Here is a 23514-nt window from a genome sequence, read left to right as displayed (position 1 = left end):
TGAAATTCATAATAAAACCTGAGAACGTCATTCCTGCAAAAGAAATAGGAAAAAATGGACACGAAACACATTTTTCATTTCAAAAATGGATTGATAATATTGATGGGATATTGAACAAGTTTGGGCTTGAGGTGACTGCTTCCCTCTTAAATACAGTAGTTTCCATTTTAGCTATACATGTAGATATAGATAAATGAACTTTCAAATGAAATATTGCAAAAGAACAGCTGTAAATGTTGATATTTATTGATCAATGTTTATTTTGATCAAATTAACAAATGTAGGACTAAGAGACTAGTCTTATTGTAAAGTTTTCAATTATTGTATTTGATTTTCAAATGGCAACATTGTAAAGTTTTCAATTATTATTGTAGTTATCATTGATTTTCAATGGCTGCCTCATTAACAATGGTCATTATGAACTTGGTATTTTACAATTTGTTTATATACTTGTATGTAAATAAACTTTCATGGAAATTTTATTCTGTAACATTACCTTAAAAATTAGCTTCCAGGGATAATAACAGTGAAACATATGTTATCTATGATGACTGTGTAACTCATTAGGATTGTAAAGGGGCTTGTCTTGTGAGAAGGTTCAAGGAATTATTGATCAGTAAATGTTTGCTTAATGTCCAGTGGCAAATACTTCAGGTTTATTCAGAATGACAATAGTAGGAAGTGCAAGATTGGTTGACCTGGCTGTAAAGTAGAAAATTCAGATTGTCATTAGCAAAAGAGGGTATATTGAATAGGACCAAAACAGTTATAATGCTATGGGCCCCTTGAAGGGTAGAATTTCTTGGACTTGTTACTTATCAGGGCAAGGGTTTTGGCGAAAAGAACGATTTTACAGAAGTGTTCATGTGACACAAGCTGCTACCATTGCCAGCTTTACCAGTTGCTTTAATGTGGGATCTCTGACAGATAAAAATCAGAGTTTTCAGTGTTTCTAACTTAAAGAAGGGGTTTCAGGAAGGGTTGTTGTCTTCCCAGAGTTAAGTAAGTGTACCATTGGAACCTTAACTGGTTGATTTTATGTTAGATCTCTTACAGATTAGTACTGTTATCATAGTTTTTAAGAGGGTTGGATGGGGTTAAATTATTAAAGAATACTGTCCTTAAGAAATGAAGATTAGAGAATAACGGGCAAAAAAAATGAAGATTAGGGAAATGCGTTTTCTAATTTTTTGAAGATTAGAGAAAAAAGGGGTGAAAATTAAATGTTTACAGAATAACAGACCCCCATCCAGACCCTCGTTTAAGGTGTAACCCGATTCAAATGAGGGTTCTTTTTCTTTCTAGAGTATAATGAGGGATCTCTTGCAAATTATAATTTAAAGTTTAAAGGATGTTACTGCCTAAAAAAAATGTTGGGGAGGGTTGTTTTTCTTCCAAGAATTAAGTGTACCATTAATAACCTTATAGATTGTTTTGATGAGGGACTTATGACTGATTTAAGGGGGATTTTGGGGAGGATTGTTTTCTTTCCAGAGTTAAATGTACCATTGGTAACCTTATAGATTGTTTTGATGAGGGACTATGATTGATTTAAGGGGGATTTCCTGGGAGGTTGTTTTCTTCCCAGAGTTAAATGTACCATTCAGTGGCAGATCCAGAAATTTTCATAAGTGGGGGCCACTGACTGACCTAAGAGGGGGCCCACTCCAGTCACGCTTCAGTGATTCTCTATATAAGCAACCAAATTTTTTCACAAAAAGGGGGGGGCCCACCCCCCCCCCCCTAAATCCGCCTCTGCTATTGATAACCTTATAGATTGTTTTGATGAGGGACCTATGACTGATTTAAGGGGGATTTTGGGGAGGATTGTTTTCTTTCCAGAGTTAAGTGTACCATTGATAACTTTATTGATTGTTTTGATGAGGGACCTATGACTGATTAGTAATCAGGGGTGCCTTTCATCAATCAGTGAAATTGCTTTTATATTGTCAATCAATACATATACTGCTTAACATGCATTTTGCTTAACTTCAAGGAAATTGAGTAGTAGTTCATTTGAACTGAGATATATTGAAGAAAATTTTGTTTGACATGTGGAAATTGTAGTATAATGAGAAAAGATTTTATTTATTGATCACAGCTTGTGTTTTTTAAAGACATAATATTATGTCTATTGCAAGTTATGTTTAGGTTCAGTGCAAGGTTATATGTATATCCAACGATTCTGTATAAATAAAGAGCATTCTTTTTCTGATACTCCGAAGATAACCTCAAGCAGTGATATTATGATTGATAGATTTTTATACATTTTTTTTAGACAGTCAGCAGCTTCAGGCTTAAAATGTCAGAGTATTTTTGTATTTTGAAGCATTAGCATTAAACAAAAATTCCTGTGCCAGAATTTCATTAAGTCACTTTGTTTCCAAATGTTTATTGGGGTAATATAAATTCATGAACAATGGAGATTTATTTAGAGTCAAACTTGTAAATGTAGTAAGAAATAGTTGGATTTATTTTTAATATTTTATAAATAAAAAGATGAAGTATGATTGTATATAAGCATGATGAGACAATTCTCCACCAGAGACCAAAGGATATAGAAGTAAAACTATAGGTGCCTGTAGATTCTTCAACAATAAGCAAAACTGTACCACACATCAAACTACAAGAGGCCCCGTGTGAAATGATAAATGTAAAACAATTTAAACAAGAATGTTTTGTAATTTATTAACTTTCTGGCATTGCAGGATCATTGATCAAAACATGACCTTGCAGGCAGATGATTTATTTAAAATCGTCTGACCAGACAACAAAAATTCAATTTAAAAACAGTACAAAAATAGACACAGTTTACTGACATTGATCAAACTAAGACTTGCAGGCAGATGTTTTGTTTTAAATAGTCTTGACCAGCAGGAATAAAAAAAAAAAAAAAAAAAAAAGACATTACGTAAAATACAATTTACCAACTAGTGCTTTTTGTGCGTTGATATCTTAATTGCATCTTTTTGCAGAAATGAGAAAATAGTTGAATTTATTGTTGTTAAAGATGCAATTGTTGATCTTTTCAAATAGGATTTTATCGTAATCCTTAATTTACTATTGCGACCCTACGTTACTTCATTATAGTCATCACACTAACCAAGTATCTCATTAATGTTTAATGGTAAGACCATTTAGATAGTAAGCTTCTCATCAATATTTCATATAAAGTCGCTGGGCTGATAAATTATTTGTCTGAGGGATACAACTTGGTGTAAACATCTCATATGTAATTGGTGAGAGTTGCTTTCACAAGTATAATTGTTTGCTGGGGGTCATAAAGAATGTTCTATAAAAAATATATAGGTCATGAGTAAATATTTTGAGTTGCTTTGACAAGTTTTTGTTTGCTTAGGGATGATTTTCGAATGTTCTTTGAAATCTGAATTTGAAAAGTATGTTTGTATTTTGAGTTGCTTTAACAAGTATAGATACACAGATACACATTAGCAGAGGCTGATTCCAAATAAGGGGGAGGGGTTAAAATCAGGTTGGGCATCTGATAATACTTGATGGATGTGTAAAACTCTCATAAGTTTTTAGATTTTATTCCACTGAGAAACTGCAGTTGGTCTTGCTTCATCTTAAAGACTATTTACTGGTTGCATTTCAAGTTCTAAAACCAGAAACAAAACTGAAACCAAAATTGCTGTCTCACAAAACTACATATTGAGCTTATATAATGTTATAAAAAGTTTTGCAAGAGTTCTCATAGCTTTATGATTTGAACCAGAATGAGTGTTTTATTTTGAGCTAGTGGAACTAAATTCTGATGTCTCATTAAAATGCCTATAGAGCTTGGTTTCCTACTTTTCCTGAGAACCCATAATTCCATATTAAACACACAGTTTGAGGTACATTTGCCAAGACTTCACGGAATGAAATTTGTAATTTTTATTGTCGATATTAACTTATAGTAAGTTTGTACTGTGTTTTAATGGTTCCGCGTAAATATTTGGCAGCCATATGGTGCATATTAACAAATTGTTAAGTGTATAATAATTACATCATATTCTACTGTTTTGGTGATTAATTTCTGCTATAGTTTGATGTGCGGTAATGATTTAAATGAAGTTTTCGAATTACACAGGAACCAAATCTCTGGCATTAACTTTATTTCACTTAATGGCTTTCATTCTTTACTCATTACAGAGCTGCACAGAAGCTGGGAAAGAAGAAACGGCGTCACCAAGCAACACAACCAGACACACCTTCATTTCCGACAAAGTTTTACGAGGTCGTGAGAACTAACCCGCCTCCTATTCCGCCATGTTTGTTACGAACTGTTGGCAGGGTACAAAATCCTGGTGTTGGCAAGGTGAGATACCGAGATAGTTTGTCTTATTTTTATTACCAGCTTCAGGCAGTCCCATCTCCAGTAAAATCCTTCAACCCTTTTTGTTATTCCTGTACAGCATCTATGAAATATCTGCCACTGGATGTTAAGTAACAAAAAATCTATCAATCAACCCTGCATGGTTAAAAGTCAATAGTATACAGATAACATGGTTCCTGTCTTTAATGTCCTTAGCAAATCATATGCACACATTAGTGAGGGGGGATAGGAGGGGTCTTGATCCCGAAATACCGGACTTGAAAAAACGAAATCCCGAGGTCCCGAATTTAAATAAAGCAAATCCCGACATCCCGAAATCCGAAAAAAAAGGATTCCTGGATCCTGAAAGGGTCAATCCCGAAATCCCGAGCTTAAAAACACCTGACCCTGGAGTCCCGATAAAGGTCCTACCCCCCCTCATTAGTAAAAAAAAAATCGCAAACTTCTCTATAACATAACTAAGGATGATAAGGTAACAGTATATTCCACAAATGGGATCAGATTGAACTGCAGACTATAAAAATGCATTAAAGCGAATATAAAAGATCTAGATTGCAGAAGTCTAAGTAAAAAGTTGTGTTGCAGTAAATTTACTTATTTTATAATAGTTAATAGAAAATCAAAGCTGAGACTAACTTCTTCCCCTTTCAAAAATATCTTGATATATTGTTGGAATAAATGTGAAGAGACTAGCAGTTGACCCTGGAAACTTGTGATATTTTATACATGCAGACATATTGAATTATGGCGTACAATGAATTCAAATCTGAAATGAAATAAGTTAACTTGTCTGGGGAAATATTACAATTCAAAATACTGGTTCCCATTTCTCCTGAGACAGCACTAATACAGTGTTAAGACCAGGTCAGGTCTACTGATTTTTGTACAATTTAATGTGCTATATTACATACAGTCTTCTCAATTATGATCTTGTCACTGAAGGGAATGATATAAGTATCTATTTACTTATCAGACGTAAGTCTGGTGCCAGAATTCAAAACAATCATCCAAATTTACAAGTATTTATTTTCCTGGACAGAAAATTATAAACTTATACTATAGGCGATCAGGCAAAAGTCGGTGCCAGAATACAAAAACAGTCATCCAAGTTCACAAGTATTTATTTTCCTGGACAGAAAAATATAAACTTATACTATAGATGTAAAATTTATACACTGGTCTAAAGGCCAGCAGACGCAAGTCTGGTGCCAGAATTCAAACAAGTTACACTGATCTAAAGGCTAGCAGACGCAATTCTGGTGCCAGAATTCAAGCAATTTTTCAAATTTACAAGTATTTATTTTCATGGGACAGAAAAATATATATTTTATACTATAGATGTAAAGTTAAACTCATCTAAAGGCCATTAGACACAAGCCTGGTGCCAAAATTCAAACAATTGTCCAAATTTACAAGAACTTATTTTCCTGGACAGAAAAATATAAACTTATACTATAGATGTAAAAACGTCTATCAGACTCCATTCTGATTGATAAATCAATTTGTTGGTCTTTAATGACCACCCTTTCAAAATAGATGGTAAAGATTTCCTATATTTATTACATTTTTATTCTTGATGCTAATATAATTATGTTGGTAGATAAGATAGACCAGATAACAAACTCTTTATCTTCTCTGACGGTAGGTTTGTTGGAGTCCAACCACTCTGGCTAGCCGCTCTTCAAACTAGATCAATTACCATGAAAACTTTTTAAATAGCCAAAAGCAATAGCTGCGTAGATATATTTTTCAGTTCAATAATACTAAATGGTAACATTATTATTTTATGACCCCTTAAGGGAATTTTTATCGTGTCAGACATGCACATATAAATATTTACATTTTTGTAATGGGCTAGTAGATACAGACCTTTCTTTGAACATGTATGATACTAGATGCCAAGGTATTGAAATATGGCCAACTGTCTGTCGTTAATGGCATATGCATAGTAAATAATTGTTCATTTATGAAAAAGAAAAGTTGTTTTTAGTGTAAAAATGAAATATTAAAAGGTTATTTGTCTTTCAATTTGTATGTAAAAAGTAAATACCGTATAAAGCAAAAAAAGGCAAATGTTTTGTCAATTTTATACAACAGAATCACTTGTTTTTATGCATATTTTCTTGCAAAAGGTAGAAAACATTTTGAAATTTTTATACTGCAAAGGTGCATTCAGAATTGCATTTAAAAAACAATAAAATTTAGCATAGCTAAATTGTACCTAAATTAAAGATAGCACTTTTAAATTGAAAGGGTTAGTTTGTAAGAGCATATGTTGAAATATGGTGTTAAAATTTGTCAGGTATTGAAATCAAAATGGTAATTAAAATTAGAATCACCTAAGTCAAGCTGTTTCAATCGAAAGTACTAACTGATTTCACTTTATAACAGTTCTTTTAATAGCAGCATATTAAAAGTTCATTGAAATGACCAGTTGGAAGAAAATTGGTTAAAACATGTAAAATTTAATTCTAAATACCTCTGAAGGGTTAACACATGCTTAGTTTATGGTGTGATTGAGCCTTTCAGTAAGTTTATGTTGGGAATAAGCACAAAATAGATCCAGATTTTATTTCACAGTAGCGCCCCAAATAAAAAGCCAATAAAAACAGTACTTGTAATCATACCAAGTTGTTGGGAATCATTCTGGTTATGTCCCCAATATCAAAGCTTTCAATGAGTTTCCTCAGTGTCAGCAATTAAAGCTAGAACTTTAAAGAGAAACAACAATATCATATGTCTTGTGGAACTGGTAAATTATCTCCCCTTTTGTTGGAAATAGTCATAACATGAACCAATCAGAGTATCATGTCATAAAAATTAATTTTCGTTCCACTTTACTCTGTACTTATATTTCATCAATATTTCCCAAAATAAACCAAACATTACACTCAACCTTTCATTAAATTGAGGTAATAAACCAAAACATCTATCTTATAACTTGATTGGGAAGATGTTAGCTTTAATTGTCATAAATCTGGCCAAATGGGTGATATTGAAGAGGAATTAATTTAGCAGCTAGCTCTGTATGATAGCATGGTTTTTATGCCAGATCTTTGGAGTCTGGTGTAATAAAGATATCTATGATTAATATTTCTAGCGGGATTAAGTCGGCTTTATATGTACTTACGCATGCAGAAATATTTTTATATTTATGGATTTAACATTTTCCATAGTTGTTATCTGTAAAGAAATGATCGCAGCGTTATTATTAGGACCAGTAAATAGATCTAATAGAAGAACCATGGGTGTCTGGCGAATGTTCATTTGAAAAAAATTCAATCTGTCGATTTGATCTTAGATCTACTTAAGACATACTAAGATTATTTTAGTATAGACACTTTATAGAGTTTTAAAGTGTATCTGATTTGATTGAATCTTAAAGCATCTTGGTATAGACTCTTAATTGAGAGATTTCAAAAGTTTTTCCATTAATTGAATTTAAGTTGTTTCTGTCGGTAAACTAATCTGTTTTATGCTTTGGACATTTGTCTCTGTCTGTCTGTTTGAAGCTCTATGTTTTTTCACAGATCAAAGTTGATTCAGCTTAAAAAAATACAGAGAAATTTGGGTTTCTCCAAAATTATTTTTTCGGTACACATTCAATACATCTGATAGGTGACATAGCGTATAAAATTTTATTTGTTTTCACAGATTTTTTGTTTTTCTGTCCTATAAACCATCTATTGCATAATGTTGATTGTATCGTTTTTATGTGCATTTATGCTATATGATACAAAACAATTATATTGAACAAATAGTGTTAATTAAGACATAAAAATCAATTTTAATATTGTTTTAGCATCAAATAGATTGAATTATGAAAAAAAAGCACTTATTCATTGCATCAAATACGATGGTTTTATACATAAATTTGTTAGTTCCTCTTGTTGCCTCTAATTGCAGCTATATTTGTTAGATAAAATTGTGCAAAAAGAGATTATAAGTGTTTTTTTTATGGTTTGTTTGTTTAAAGCTTCCTAGATCAATCAATCATAAAGCGCTATAGATGTCACAATAAAGATATCAAAAAGCAAAACAGGCTTACTAAATTTGCTCCCAAGGGGCCATTCTTGAACTTGCTAAATGTTAGTAGCGCTTGCTTATTTAGAAGGTCTTAAAAATGAGGAATAATAAAAGATCTCCAAAGACAATCTTGTAACTGCTTTAAAGTCTACTAAAATTTGTAGTAAATTGGTCCTATAAAATCTATCAAAATTTGTAGTACATTTGGTCTTAGTACACTCAAAATTTGTAGTACATGTTACCTTTATGCAATACTGACCTATAAATACATTGGTTCCTGATAGGACAGAGGTTTAAATCATTGATGTAACTAATGATTTGACTGATTTTAAAATTATTATTGCAATCATTGCATTACTGTGACTTTTCACACAAAAAATTATGATAAAAATGATCTTATTAATTATACTGAAAGATTCGGGACTAGTTTCTTTCCTTGAAGAGTTTTATATGGAAAGAGCAACAGGAGGATATAACATGTAAATGTCTTATGATTATACTTGACTGTATACTAAACTACCACACTTTGAGTCAGATGAGCTCACCTCAGGGTAACAGTTCAATTTTGCAACTGTTTCCTTTTTCTCAGTTCTTACATATGTGACTGTTTTGATATCAGATGATGCTAACAAAGAAACCTTAACCACATCTGCATAAGCTTTGATGTTAAAATTTCAAAGCTTATCATTAGTTTAGTTATCTTTGCTTTTGTATTTGACAAGAAAGAAAGAAATGACATTCATCATCATCATCAATATTATTTTTACATTTAACAAAGATCCTTTCTTCTCATGATATCTTTCTTTAACTCTCATAAAATCTTTCCTTTATTCTTAGGATATCTTTGTTATAATGTCCAACTTACTTGCCTGTAATAAAAGAAATTGAGATATGACAATTTATCACAAATCAATTCAAATAATATTAGCAATTTATCAAATACTATCTCATCTTCCTTTGTAAAGAAATTTAGCTCATGGTCATTTCTCTTTAGTTAAAGAAGAAATTGGAAGTTTCAACCAGTTTCTACAACTACAATTATTTGGTTCCTACAATTATACGTCAGAAAAATTTATTTGATACTCTTTTTATGATTTTCTGTTATGATCCTGGTGTGTTTTTTCTCAGTTTCACTGTTTTCATAGTATTCAGCAAAATCATTTCTCCTTTTAATATTAAATTTTAGATGAATGTTCACTGTAAAATTTTAAACTGCAATAAATATCTCATGTAAAAATTGGTGCCGTGCATTGCCGTAAAACACATCAACTACGTGTAAACAATAACATAAACAAAGCACTCAGTTGGATTGCACTTTTTCGTTCGGAATTCCCAGACTCAAAGCATCAGGTTCATTTATTGTACATCTTTTTATGTTATCTTGGTCTTTAAAACAAAAAACTTATTCCCTAATTCGTTTTTCTTTATTAATTTGCAATATCCATATGCATAAAATTCCCGAAACGGTAATAAAAATCAGATAGGAATGGAAAAATAAAGTTGATAAGTCAAATATCATAAAAACCAAACCGAAGATGGAGCCATTTTAGTAGACTCCGGGGAATATCGGAACTGAATGTCTTTAGCCCTGTATGTGTATTGCTAGACGGCATATTTGGTCATTAAAACAATTAGTCCTTAGAGGGCGCTAAATATAATTGTTCTATAATTACATACAATACAGATGTGTATTGCTGTTGAACATTTAATCTATCAATATTTTATCTATTTTACCAACTGTAATAATCATCTTGTGATAGGAGAGAATAACTGCTCATTTAATGGAGTTGCTGGATTCTTGCACATGCAACATGTTTTATGAATAAGTTGATAAGCACTTTTACACTAATGAAGTTGAAAATGAATAGTTTTTTGGGGTTATTTGTTATTTTTAGAAGAATTGAGAACAGTAGGCCAATAAATATGTAATTTTTTTTTTGAATGATGTACCAATTATATTTTTTTCTGCTGAAAACCTAAGAAACATTTCTTTTCATCACATGTTTCAGAAATTGATTTTTTTACTCGATTGATTTGCACCTGGCCTAGTAAAACAGGGCAGGGCATTAAGGAATTTGGAGACTCCATGTTGTTTGTACATTCTTTTTTCTATTTGAAAAATCCTGCTTCCATCTAGATGGAGCTATCAATTTGTGTCTTGACCTATCCACAGAACATCCAAGAAATGCAATAAACCACGATGAAATATATCTCTTCGATTCTGTTGATATTTTTTTAAGAAATACATCATAGGTTTCTGCATCAATGTTTTTTCTTCATAAGTGAAATAATTTGATACCATAGTTACATTGTATATTTTATTATTTTCAGGTGAAGGTCATGTTAAAGATATGTCCATCAACCCATCACAGTGACCAGGGAACTTCCTTCCTATCTATAGATCCTCGCAGAAAACAGATCACAGTATTTGATCCTACAGCCAGTGGTATCCCAACATCTGCACACAGAAAAACATCAGCTCCAAAAATGTTTGCTTTTGATGCTGTCTTTTCTCCTGATGATTCACAGGTAAAACAATGTTTACTCATTGTTGAAGGCCATACCTATAATTGTAAATTTCTGTCATTTGGTCTTTTGTGAAGGGTTGTCTCAAAGGCCAACATACCAAATCTTTTTCTATGTTTTCTGTAATGTCTTAACCCCTTTATACACTCTACAAAAATTTATGGAGGGATGAATTTTATTGATTTTTGCAAAATTTGATTGAAATTCTAAAGATATATTTTTAAAAGGTCAATAAAATATAAAATTGAAAAAAAATGGGGAGATGAAAGGGGGATGTGAATCTGCAAAGTTTTTCAATGGACCTTATTTAAAATAGAATAATGATAACTTTCCTAAAATACATCTTAAATTTTATTTCCACCATGTGATGATGTTTTCAATGGTGAACTTTCTTGTCTCTTACTTAATGTTTTGATGTACTGAGTTTTCTTATATTCATTTATGATTCCTTGTTTTGTAGAGTGAATTATGTTCCAGTAGTTTGACAGAAATCATACAAGGCGTGGTTAGTGGTGCTGATGGATGTGTGTTTACATACGGTCATTCAAAAATAGGTACGTATCCACCTGATCTCAATTAATGAAGTAATCCGCAAATTAAAGAATCAATGGTTCTGTCTTTCTGTTCTCTGTAACATCACACTGCATTTCCTTAAAAAATTGCCAGCTTTGGTACTGTAAATTCAGAAATTATTGCGAGGTTTTTATTATTGCGAATAATGCGAATGAGTTGTAAACGCATTAATTAAAACTCGCATTTTGTAATATTTTAACTAAATTAAGCATGACTTTTCTCAAAATCGTAAAAATTAAAATCGCATTCAAGTGTAAAATGACAAAATCGCAATAATAAATGCACGCAATAATTTCTGAATTTACAGTAGTTGTTTCCACAATCTGGTGGATTCCCAAAGTATAGGTCTTTAAAGTGTCAATATAAAAATTAAGTTTAAAAGAGATTTATCTACAGTTTTTGGTACTTCACACAAGGGTTTACACATCTACAACCCTGTGTGTAAGAGCCAAGACCCACACTGCAGGTATTGCTCAGTAAAATATGGTCTTCCACAGAGTTCACAAAATCTTTTTACCCTTGTGGTCCTTGGAAGAAAATTTGCAACTTTTGGTAACCAAAACCTTCAGACCATCACTATTTCAAGAACTATGGTCTTGACTGTCCTTTCTTCTTAAAAGTTGTTATTGACAGGTGGTGTAATTTGATTAACAACAAAATGACTGTTGTCTGTTTGCCTACTTGAAGTTGTTTTTTTTCAAACTTTGGGTTTTTTCCAGACTTCACAGCAACTTGAACTCCAAGAATTTCTTAATGTACCATTTACTAAACTAGCTAAAAGAACATGTTTTAATGGCTGTGAAATATTCTTAATGATTTTACCATAAATTTATTCTGTGACGGATTTTCTTTGAGGAAGGGCGAGTATTTTAATTATGTACACTTTCAGACAAAACTTGTAAGATTTTTTGTACTGGTACTTTGGTGAATTGTTCGGAAAAAAAGAACAGTGTTAAAACATTTGAATTCACTTAACATTAATTTTACATATATTTCTACCTTAAAATTTATAAACAGAATCTTCTTGGAATTTGTTTGCTTACGTCATTGGAAGTTGGTTAATATATTTTGGGAGATTGGTATATTTTCATCAAGAAATAGGAAATAGATTTATAAAAAAATTAACAAAGATACGTCAAGTTTTTCTACAAAAGCTACATAAAATCATTTAATTAACATATGTCCAGAAGGGTAATGACTCTTATTGCCCAAATTTCAAAAGGGAAATAACCAATGAACTTGGAATTATAAAAAAAGGGTAACATATTATCATGATTATATAATTTAAATATTTTGCTAAAAATATTGAGTTGGCCCCCAGATTCTAAGTATTGCGCTTTTATTTTTAGCAAAGTCCAGTCGCAGGGCTACAGTGTAAAGTATGTTACATATTATCCATTTCACAATAGATATGGTATTTATCTATGGAGAGTTACTGGTACTGATTAGGAAAAGTAATTAAATGTGGTACCATTGTTTGGCTCCTACTGTTTAGGTCAGATCCAGGCACGATTCTGTGGAGAGAGAAAGAAATAAAAATTATTTCTTTGACTTATCCCGGAGTGTTCGGTAATAACTTTCTAATACCAGCAAATCTATGTGGTTTAGGAAACCAACTTTGTTTTATTTTAAGGAGAGAAACAATGTTAAGTAAAAATTTCAAGATTTTGTATATTTTGGTCTTGAGGTCACCCCAGTTTGATTTCTAGATCATGGACTTCTGTCTGCTCTTGGAGATTTTATTTTATCAATTTAACTCTGGTTAAAAAATCCTAAATTAAATTGAATCTGGTGTGTTAAAATTAAAAAAAAAAACAACCAAGAATTCAAAAAATTTTTTAAGTATTTTTTGTTACTAAAAAAAAATAATGTTTACTGTAAATTCAGAAATTATTGTGATGATTTTATTATTGCGAAAAATTTGATAGAGTTATAATCGCAATAATTTAAACTAGCAGAATGAAACAGGATTTTTTTCAATATCGCAAAAAAATAAAAAAAACGCAATAATTTCTGAATTTACAGTATATAGAATAAATATAAAATACTGCTTGGTAACAATAATTTCTTAACCAAAAACGTAGAAAAAATAGAATACCAATGGCCTTGCAAAGATTTTTTTACTCCAGTTCATTGTCTTTTGGTCTGATAAAATTTAATTACAATTAAAAAACAGCCTGACAATATATTTTCTTTGGCATTTGAAATGTCATGTCTTCGGAAATAGCCGCTGGTCATGAAACAACAGCAATCAATAGAAAGGAAATAACCGTCTGGATTGTTCTTAAGCTTATGAAATTTGGATTCAAATGAAACAGGATCATGGTAATTGTATTGTCGTAATGTACTTTATGGTTAAGAAACTGTAAAGCACTTGATGGTAACGGTTCTGATTAAACACAGTTTTCATTATAATTTGATGATTGGCGTAAATTGGCGGTATTGTTCTGGACGCTAGAGATCAACAGATGAATACATGATTTAATCTGGACATGAAACTTACATTTCTGACGGACATCCCTGTATGGTTATAGACATTAGGATGAGTCACGTTTCCCAATCTCATTGCGATGTGTCAAAATTTGATTATCAGCTAACCTAGCACTAGGCCCTTGTATTTAATAAATGAAATATGGTTACAACAATTAGATTTGATTGGATAAATACCATGTACAAACGATGCATATTGATGCAACAGTCTTCCATTGTTTTTAAATCAAATCGAACATAGTTAAGAGCATTGGATTTTTTGTCGGAGAATATGGCGGTTTTAAAATGGTCTTTGTCATCAAAAGGAGAAAATGATTGAATTACTCTCTTCATTGAGTTGTTCCTGACGGGAATAATTAATTTATACCACAATAGTTGTTCTGCAATAAAATTAATCTATTGCATTTAAGTGAAGCATTAGTTAAGTACAGGGACAGGTCACTCGAGTCCATCGATTTGTTCTAATTGCTACAAACATCCAACAAGTCCCCGTAGATTTGTTAATATTCCATAATACACATTAAATTCATTTTCACTGGTCTTGTTCAAACAATTCATTAAGTTCGTTCTTACACTGTATTCAGTCCTTGTAGATTTTATCGAGTGTCAGAACTTTACTCGGAAGACAATCTTGAAAACAACCGAAACATTGTTCAAAATACTGATCTCTAGCCCATATTGACTTTTCCTAAATTGGTAGAGAGATGCCGCCTTCACATCATTTGTAAAACATATGTAACTAGGCCTTATAGACTTGCTAATATCGTGTCTAGAGTAAAAAACAATCGCATATAGAATATAATTTCCATAAATTTTGTATAATGTTGCTAACATGATAGAATTCTATAAATATAAAGAGTTTTGAAATGAGGTACTTAGGCTGGCAATTCTAGTCTATATCTAAGTTTTTTATGGTGGTGTTGTTTTATGATCAGAGGACCAGACCTTAATAAACTTTTTATGACTTTTCAGATTGTCTAGTTCTCTCCACTTCTCTTAATATGGTAATTGGTCAATCTTGAATTATGTGCTATGTTTTGGGTCAAACATTTTGGCATATATTATCAGCATACAGATTTTCAAAACAAATTGTTTAGAAAATGATATCCTGTAAAAATCTGCATAAAGATTCATCATAACATCTAACATTTTTTTCTCAAATAAGTTATATTGTTCAAATTTATGAAATGGACATGATATTGTTGTCATTACCTACTTTCTGTATACATGTAGTCGTAAAATATCAACACAGAAAAAAGGCTATATAGACCACCAGTCGTCACCATAAGTATAAAGCCTCAAATTCTTATTAAACATTTTATTATTTAAAAAACCAAACTTTGGGGTTGCAGTTTAATGAGACAGTATTGCAGCACCAATGAATAAAAAGCCTTAAACTTCAAATGACATCATGACCATTTTATTTAGTAAATTTGATATTTTCCACAAAAAGGGGAATTTCTCAATTTTCCAAACAACATCTATGACCATTTTATTAAGTAAATTTGATATTTTTTTCTACCAAAAGGGGAATTTTTCAATTTTCCAGCAGATAAACTAAGTGTAAAAGATCATATAACCATATTTGTATATTAAACTACTGAAGTATAGACAAGTATGTACCTATATCAATTTAGTGACAGGCAGATTAGACTTATCCCTATCATATATGTTTGTTTTATTGCACAAGTACACTTCTATAATCAAATAAGTAGTGATAATTAGGGATAAGATATCCATTTTACTTTGTTAAATCTTTTTAAGTGTGTTATGCTTGTATAAACTTCAGATATGTGTAGGCTTGTAAGGAGCATCTAATTCAAAGTAAACCGGTTGAGGAGAAAAAGGATTGTCTTTTAGGCTCTATACTGGAAAGTGAGGTGAAATTTCGTAGAATATGAAAATTTTGTCTTTTTGCTGAAGGGCAGATTTTATTAGCTTAAACAGTATGCGTATTTGCATTTAAGTGGAGTAAAAGGATTAAGAAATTGAATGATGAATGATCTATCTACATAAAAATGGTTCTATTATGATTTCAAGGCAGAAATTCAGGTCTCCATATTGGGTTGAAAATTACCATGTATTCTATATGGACTGGCTCTTTGTAATAAACTTCATCCCCAAAAAAGTCCTGAAAGAAGTTGTTCAGATGGCAGAGAAATCTCTGACCTAGAGAATTGTTGTTATGATTCAAAAAGGTTAAAAAAAAAAGCAAGTGAAAAAAAAAGCTTATTTCATACATTTCTTTCAAAGTTCATTTATCGTAATTGTTTCTTGAATCTGCACTTTAATCAAGTAATAAAACAGTAATCAACATGCAAGGTGCAATTTCACATTGCATTGGAATAATTTGTAAAGTAGGCTCGAAACCTTTTTTTCGCACATGTCGTGTACAAATTAGTACAGCGCTATCTCGTAGCAAGATGAATGGTTTTAAATTATAGAAGTCATACATTTTAAGAAATTAAATATTCCTAAAGTCAATAGGTATAATGCATTAGATTTGTAATGGATTGATAATCAATTTACAAAAGTTCTTTTTCTCTGTCATTTGTAGTTGTATTTGACAAATCATTAGAAACTCTTCAATTTAATAGACTCCTTGTGGTACATATAATCAAGTATTATTTGAAAAAGGTTGCACATTTATTTGTTTAGATTTTATGGTAATATCTTCAAGTGTATTCGTGTCGTTAAAGTTAAATTTTTTGATTGTTTTGTTTTTTTGCCTGCATTTATCAATTGCTTTGACTTCTGAGTTATACAGAGTTCAACTGTTAAAACCCAACTAAGTTTTTAAGAGCTTGTTGTGATATTTATATGTTCAAGTTTCAAAATATTTTTTTCTCTAAGTGTTCAGTTATAAAAAAAGACTTGTTTTTTTCATCAATAATCTCTTAGCACAGTTGTGAAAAAACTGAAACTTCAAGAGCTATTGCCATTGTATTTAAGAACAAAACTTTCAAGGGTCAGTCTTGAAATATAAGAATTGAGAGATGTGGTAAGATGCCAATATGACAATTTATATCCATCCCAGAGATGTGGAAGTTGAAAAGTTTGCTTTGATAAAACATGCAATTTCAATGCAATCTGAATTGGCTTCATTGTTTTCTGTACATGTGAGTTATGAATATTAAAATTGTTTGTGCATTTTTTGGAATAAAATCAAAACTTTGTATGCATGTTTAGCTTCAAATTTCTTTTTTTAGTTTTTAAAAATTCATTTTGTAATTTCTCATTTCAGGAAAATCATACACCATTGTAGGAAGTGACAAATCAGCCCAGACTTTAGGAATAATACCAAGTGCCATTACCTGGCTTTTTCGTTTGATCAATGAACAAAAGGATAAAACTGGTGCCCGGTTCTCAGTGAGGGTATCAGCAGTAGAAGTAACTGGAAAACAAGAATTGCTGAGAGATTTATTGAGTGAAGTTGCTCAGGGTAAGGATTTTTGAATAAATTAGTAAATTTAGTTGAACAAATTTACCCGTCCAATATGAGCAAACACCAAAATTTTTGAATAGCAAGAGCTTTTACAATGTAACAAAACATTAGTATTATGAATATGGTCTTTCAACGATTGTCAAAAGTAGTAAAGTTTATCTAATTTATCAAATTTAAAGTTCTAGATTTTGGTAAGTATACTGGCAAAAAATGCACATTTCTAATGACTTGAGAAATTGTGTGGCATGGAATACATCAATGTACCAATTTTCTAGGTTTCAACAAAGTTTATAAAATCGCTTGTTAGTTCAAAGCATTAAATTTTGTCATCACCTGATAATAAGGCTGATTGAAATCTTATCTTAATTGAGGCATTCAAAATCAAACACATGCCTAATCTTGAAATTAGAAATTTGAAAATTATCTTTCTTAAAAAACTCTTTCAGGAAAAAATTACAGAGTAAAAGTCAAAATTAAAAGCTTTAAAACTTAGATGAAAGAAGCTTTTTAAGTTTTATAGATTTCTCAACACCTAATTGAAAATTTCAATTTTGTCATAAACATAGATAGTAATTTTGTTGGTATAGTAAGTTTGTATTGATTTTGTTGATGAACGTGAATACTAAAATTGCATGTCGAGCCCTTTAATAAATCCATAGAAAAGAAGTATTGGTTATAAGTACCGATGTTGTAAATTAAAATTGACATATTTAATTAATGCTTTTAAACACTGAATTGAAAGCATTGATTATTAATGTTATATAATATGGAATTAGAAATTACCGTTTAGTAACAAATACTTTTATCTTTGTAAAAAATAGACAGTGATCAGTGTCAATGTTTAAAGCAGTATTTGCTGATGTCAGATGATAAAAATATGCTGTTTGCTCATGATGAAAAGAGGCCATTGATTTAATTTTAAAATACTCTTCTAATTGTTACTTTTGAATAGTAATTATTTGAAATAGATATGAAATTTTAATAAAAATATGATTTGGATTTGTTTAAAGGTTTTCAAATTTATTGAAATCTTTTCAAATAATCTCTCCAGTTTCAAGCTGGTGCATCAGGATCAAACAGATCATGATTTATAGTTTAATTAAGCAAATTTGTTCTGAATGTTTCACAAATATCTATCTTTGGAAAAATGTTCTTTTAGTTTATGGATATTTTTTTTATTTGAACATGGCTATTAGTCATGTTTCACAATTAATTTTAAAAGCACATACAAATATAACATTGTTTTATTAAAGAATCTGAATTTTTTTTTAGAATAGAATTAGAATTTGATAACTACAGTTTTAAAACTTGTCCTTTATTTTACTCCTCTTCACTAGTGAGCAGAACTCCTTACTCTTTAGGAGCACCTCAGTTTACCCTGAGGATGTTCTTCAAAAGATTGTCCTTGCATCATGTATTTTTTTATGTTGGTTACTGCATCATTGGTGTATAAATCATATCTTCTTGTGTAACTTTCAAGTTTTGATTGTTCAGTTTTTCTTTTGACAGGTACTGAATCTGGCCAGGGAACCTCACCAGGAGTATACCTAAGAGAGGACCCTATCTGTGGTACACAGCTAGAAAACCAAAGTGAATTACGGGCACCCACTGCTGAGAGAGCATGCTACTATCTTGATGCTGCCCTGGCCTCAAGAACTGCCCTTGGTACGTATATTTACAGAATAATGACAAATATTAGAGATTTGGATTTGAAATAAATCTCTATTTTATTTCTATTTTTTGCATGGTAAGAGAAAAGGAGCACTTTATCTTGTCAATATAAAAATAAGAAGATGTGACATAATAGCCAATGAGTTAACTCTTCACAAGAGACCATATGACACAGAAATAACAACTATATGTCACCATATGGCCTTCAACAATGAGCAAAGCCCATACCGCATATAGTCAGCTATAATAGGAACTGAGGTGAAAAATGTAAAACAATTCAAAACAATAAAAACTAACAGGCTAATTTATGTACAAAATAATGAACTAAAAACAAATATGTAACACAGCAACAAACGACAACTACTGATTATATTAAAATCGTGCCTCTTTAGAAATATAAAATCAAACAATTATCTGCTGATATCAAAGAAAAAATATTATAGAAAATGATATATTGCATAATCGCATTAGGTTAGACATTCAGAATTGTGTCGGATCTCTTGGATTATCTGATCAGCATTTAACTGTAAGATGGATATGACAATCTTTGCTTATCAGGGAGAAAGGAAAAATTAATACAACACTTTATAAATTTTATGCATGCAAAGCACTTTTCTGAATATAATTTCATCAGGAAAGCTCAAAGCCAAATATTTGAAAGCCGTTGATATGTAAGAACCAAAACAGTTGAAGAGGGAGGAAATGTTATCCTTTTTAGGAATTGAGTTAAGAGAGGAATTCATTAAACCATAACAACAGAATTAGAAAATTTCCTCTTCTTTTATTTACAGATGATGATGGCCAGTCATCACATATGCTATTCACCATACATGTATATCAATACAGAATAGAGAAAGCGAATCAAGCTGGATTACCTGGAGGTAAGGTTTAGAGCTTTTGTGTCATTTTTTGCTCACCTGAAGCATAGTAGGAGTTATCTGAATATTTGTAATTGAGTGGCAGATAAAAAGATGTGGTAAGATTGCCAATGAAACAACTCTCCACCAAATTCCAAATGAGGAAAAAGTTATAAGAACTTTAGGTCATTTTACAGCCTTCTACAATGAGCACAACCTATGCCACTAAGTAAGCTATAAAAGGCCCCCCAAGTTTTTGAGTGTTTGCCATGTTGCCTTAAATTCTGAGTCTGATTGACTATTTGACATGTTTTTGGTGTTCATTGCTCATGTTAATATATCTGCAGCTTGTTATATAAAATTGCTACCAGAGCCTCTTGTTGAAATCGTGACAGATTATATAAAATATTTGTGAGTGAAGGAATCCTTTTACATTTTATTGTCCGATTTCACTGCATTGCTTTTCATTGACAGTAGTAAATGTCTTAACATTGAAGTTTTTAAATAAAAACTAATCAAGCGTGAAATTATTCATAAGTGATTTTACAGCTTTAATGATCTTTAATGAAAATTTCAACCTTATCAATCAGAAAAGAAGATTGTGCATTCCTTTAAGCATTCCCCCGAGTTGTCCATACATTAAGTTATAGCTACTATATATGAACTACTCTGCAGTAATCTTTATGTCTATTTTGTATTACATAACTTTGAAATTGCAGTCATTTGCGTACTAATTCAAGTGTTATGAAATCATGGTTCATCTTAAGGGTTTATAGTAGATATCTGTTGAGAATTCTTCCCAGCTTTATATTGTATTATCAACATAGTTTTCAGATCGCAGAACTAACCAGACCAATGTAGGCAATTTGAGAATTCTTACCAGCTTTATATTGTATTATCAGCAGAGTTTTCAGATCACTGAACTTACCAGACTAATAATATGCAATCAAATATTATATGAAATGTGATTATGTGTTAATCCTTTGATATGAGTTATCTCTCCTTGATTGGATGTTAAATAGTAACTAAGTTTTAAACTGTATCCCGACAAATATTGAGTTAAAGGACTTTTGGTGTTTTTAATTTTTGCAGTTTCGTGGAGAGATCATTTGTTCTTTTTATGCCCCATTTATGGGCATTATATATGTTTTCTGATCTGTGCGTCCATCCATTTGTTAGTTGTCTTGTCTGTCTGTCCCGTTTCAGGTTAAAGTTTTTGGTCAGGGTCAGGGTTAAAAAAAAAAAAAAAAAAGTTTTTGGTCAGGGTAGTTTTTGAAGAAGTTGAAGTCCAATCAACTTGAAACTTAGCGCACATGTTCCCTATGATATTATCTTTCTAATTTTAATGCCAAACTAGTTTTTACCCCATTTTCACGGTCCACTGAACATAGAAAATGATAGTGCAGATGGGGCATCCATGTACTTGGGACACATTCTTGTTTTATTTCTTGTTTTTCCTTTTCAAATTTATGATGCAAGATATTTAAAATGCGTTTGATTACGTAATGTTTGTTTTAACGCTCGATTTGACGTTATGAAAAGAGCGATAAAACAAATATTTGGAACTCCCTTTTTACAGTAGTTGAATTTTATTTTACTTCATTACATGTTAAAAATTTTGCCAAATTGAACACCTTAAAAAGGATTGAATAAATATTAAAACATGAATTGATTCAAAGGAACAAATCATGTGTAAAAATAAAAATGCAAATCAAACACATTTAATGCATTTTACATCATAAAAGAAAAAATTGAGCATGAAAGCTGTAAAATCCGGTACAAGATTTCAAATTTCAAATTTTATGATTCATAGATTATATACATATATGAAGGATCAAATTGAAAAATGCTGCAACAGTTTGTCATTGTGTGACATATTATACTTCTATCAATCAATGAATCCACTTCGTCACAAGTTAACATTAAAATAGTATCATTGTCATTTACATAGATACTTATAAGAAACTAAACAAGATGTTTTACAAAGCTCAAGATGCAACATATAAGGTTATAAAACTTTAGAAATGTTTACTACGAGAGCATGTTTTTAAAATTTATAGTGATTACAGAGAACAATGCTTAAAATAAGTCAACTCTTTAATTCTTCATTGGTTAAAGTTTTCTAAGTTTCTAAGTACCCAATTTTGAGGTGTCATTGTTTGCTTCTGGCAATAGAACTAAATCTTTGTATTTGTCGTGTACTGGTATTTAAGGGAGTTCGCTTCTCAGTTTCAAAATAATTAACTTTTCAAAACACTATCTTATATTGATAGGGGATTAATAAATGAATCCAAAGAGCAAATAAAATAAATAGGTCACTGTGCTTGTTTTCAAGATATTAGCCATTGAAATTTTGGCGGGAAAATATTCTCTCTTGACTTTTCATAGATTTATCATTGACAAGTTGAAGATTTCAAAAACTGTTAAAAAGTAATTAAAATTTTATAAAACTTTAACAGATGGCTTATCTTTATACATGTAAAAGATTTACAAAAAGAAAAATGGGGGTCACCGGGCAAAATATTTCAAGCCATTCAAATGGATAAAACCAGAGGATTCTGAAAATCTGACAAAAAATCTAAAACATGACAAGCCAGCTTCCTTAACATTTCTTGTGTCTCTCTGTCCACAAAATCAATGAAAACTGGTACCTTATGAATATTCATAAATCCACAGTAAAATATCATTAATTTTGTACACATTGTCCTTCCTTTCCATTGTATAACTGAATACTATAAATAAGATTATCCCTTAAACGTTTTATTTAAGTGACAAAACAATCGCTTCTATTGCATAATTTTGCGGTTCAAGTCAGCTGATCAGCTGACATAATGGTTTAACGGGGCATTATTATGACTTAATTACCAGATAAATGGCTTATTGTATCAATAATTCTATTGTAAATTAATGACATGTAAACTTCAATTGATTAAGCTACAGATCTACCACAAATAATTATCCAATTTAATAAAATGTAAATTTTGTTGACCTACCAAAACTTTTACTGTTAAAGTCTTGCTAGTATGAATATGATAAAAATTTGCACAAAAATTATTTAGCAATGACTTTAATCGCAAATGTTTCCACAAATGGCAAAAGACCCCAAATTTTTACTTCACAAATAGGTATAAATTACCTAAAATATATTAATTTGTGGTTCTGATAAAGCAGTAGTTGATCATATATTTCTCTCTTGATAGCATGCATTTAATATGACATGAAGATTATCTGAATAAAGTTACAATTATGATCATTCATTATTTCAGGGTTAAATATACTATTTCCTTGGATATGTAGTTATAGAGCATGCTTCAAAATTTACCAAAAAATTGCCTATTAAGTAACCCTAAAAAACAACAAGAAATCAAAAACAAAAAATCCCTTCAACTCTTGAAAGTAGCTTGTAGGTGATCGCACTAGTTGTCCTTGGACTGTTGGCGGTCTTTGATTGAATAAGAACAACATTTTTATATACATGGTAAAAGGACTGTATAGTGGTGTTACCATGGAACGATTACATTGTCAATATAATACTTCCATGGTGTTACAAATACAAAGTTGTCAACTTTGGCGTAAGCAGATAAGAG

At 30.9% G+C, this 23514-nt stretch overlaps 1 protein-coding gene across 8 annotated transcripts in view; it reads left to right on the top strand.

Annotated features, from left to right (window-relative positions):
* Positions 1-23514, top strand: part of LOC139516124 (kinesin-like protein KIF26B) — a 122258-nt gene that overhangs the window by 85804 nt on the left and 12940 nt on the right. For all 8 annotated transcript variants that reach the window (XM_071305990.1, XM_071305988.1, XM_071305986.1 and 5 more), the window contains 6 exons: positions 4156-4321; positions 10697-10894; positions 11352-11445; positions 17199-17396; positions 18909-19064; positions 19862-19951. In XM_071305990.1, coding sequence (XP_071162091.1) covers positions 4156-4321; positions 10697-10894; positions 11352-11445; positions 17199-17396; positions 18909-19064; positions 19862-19951 — 902 coding nt within the window. The remainder of the gene's footprint in view (positions 1-4155; positions 4322-10696; positions 10895-11351; positions 11446-17198; positions 17397-18908; positions 19065-19861; positions 19952-23514) is intronic.

This window comes from Mytilus edulis, chromosome 3, assembly GCF_963676685.1.
Source record: "Mytilus edulis chromosome 3, xbMytEdul2.2, whole genome shotgun sequence".
NCBI lineage: Eukaryota > Metazoa > Mollusca > Bivalvia > Mytilida > Mytilidae > Mytilus > Mytilus edulis.
Note: the sequence above shows the minus strand (reverse complement) of the source record. Positions and strands in the feature narration are given on the sequence as shown.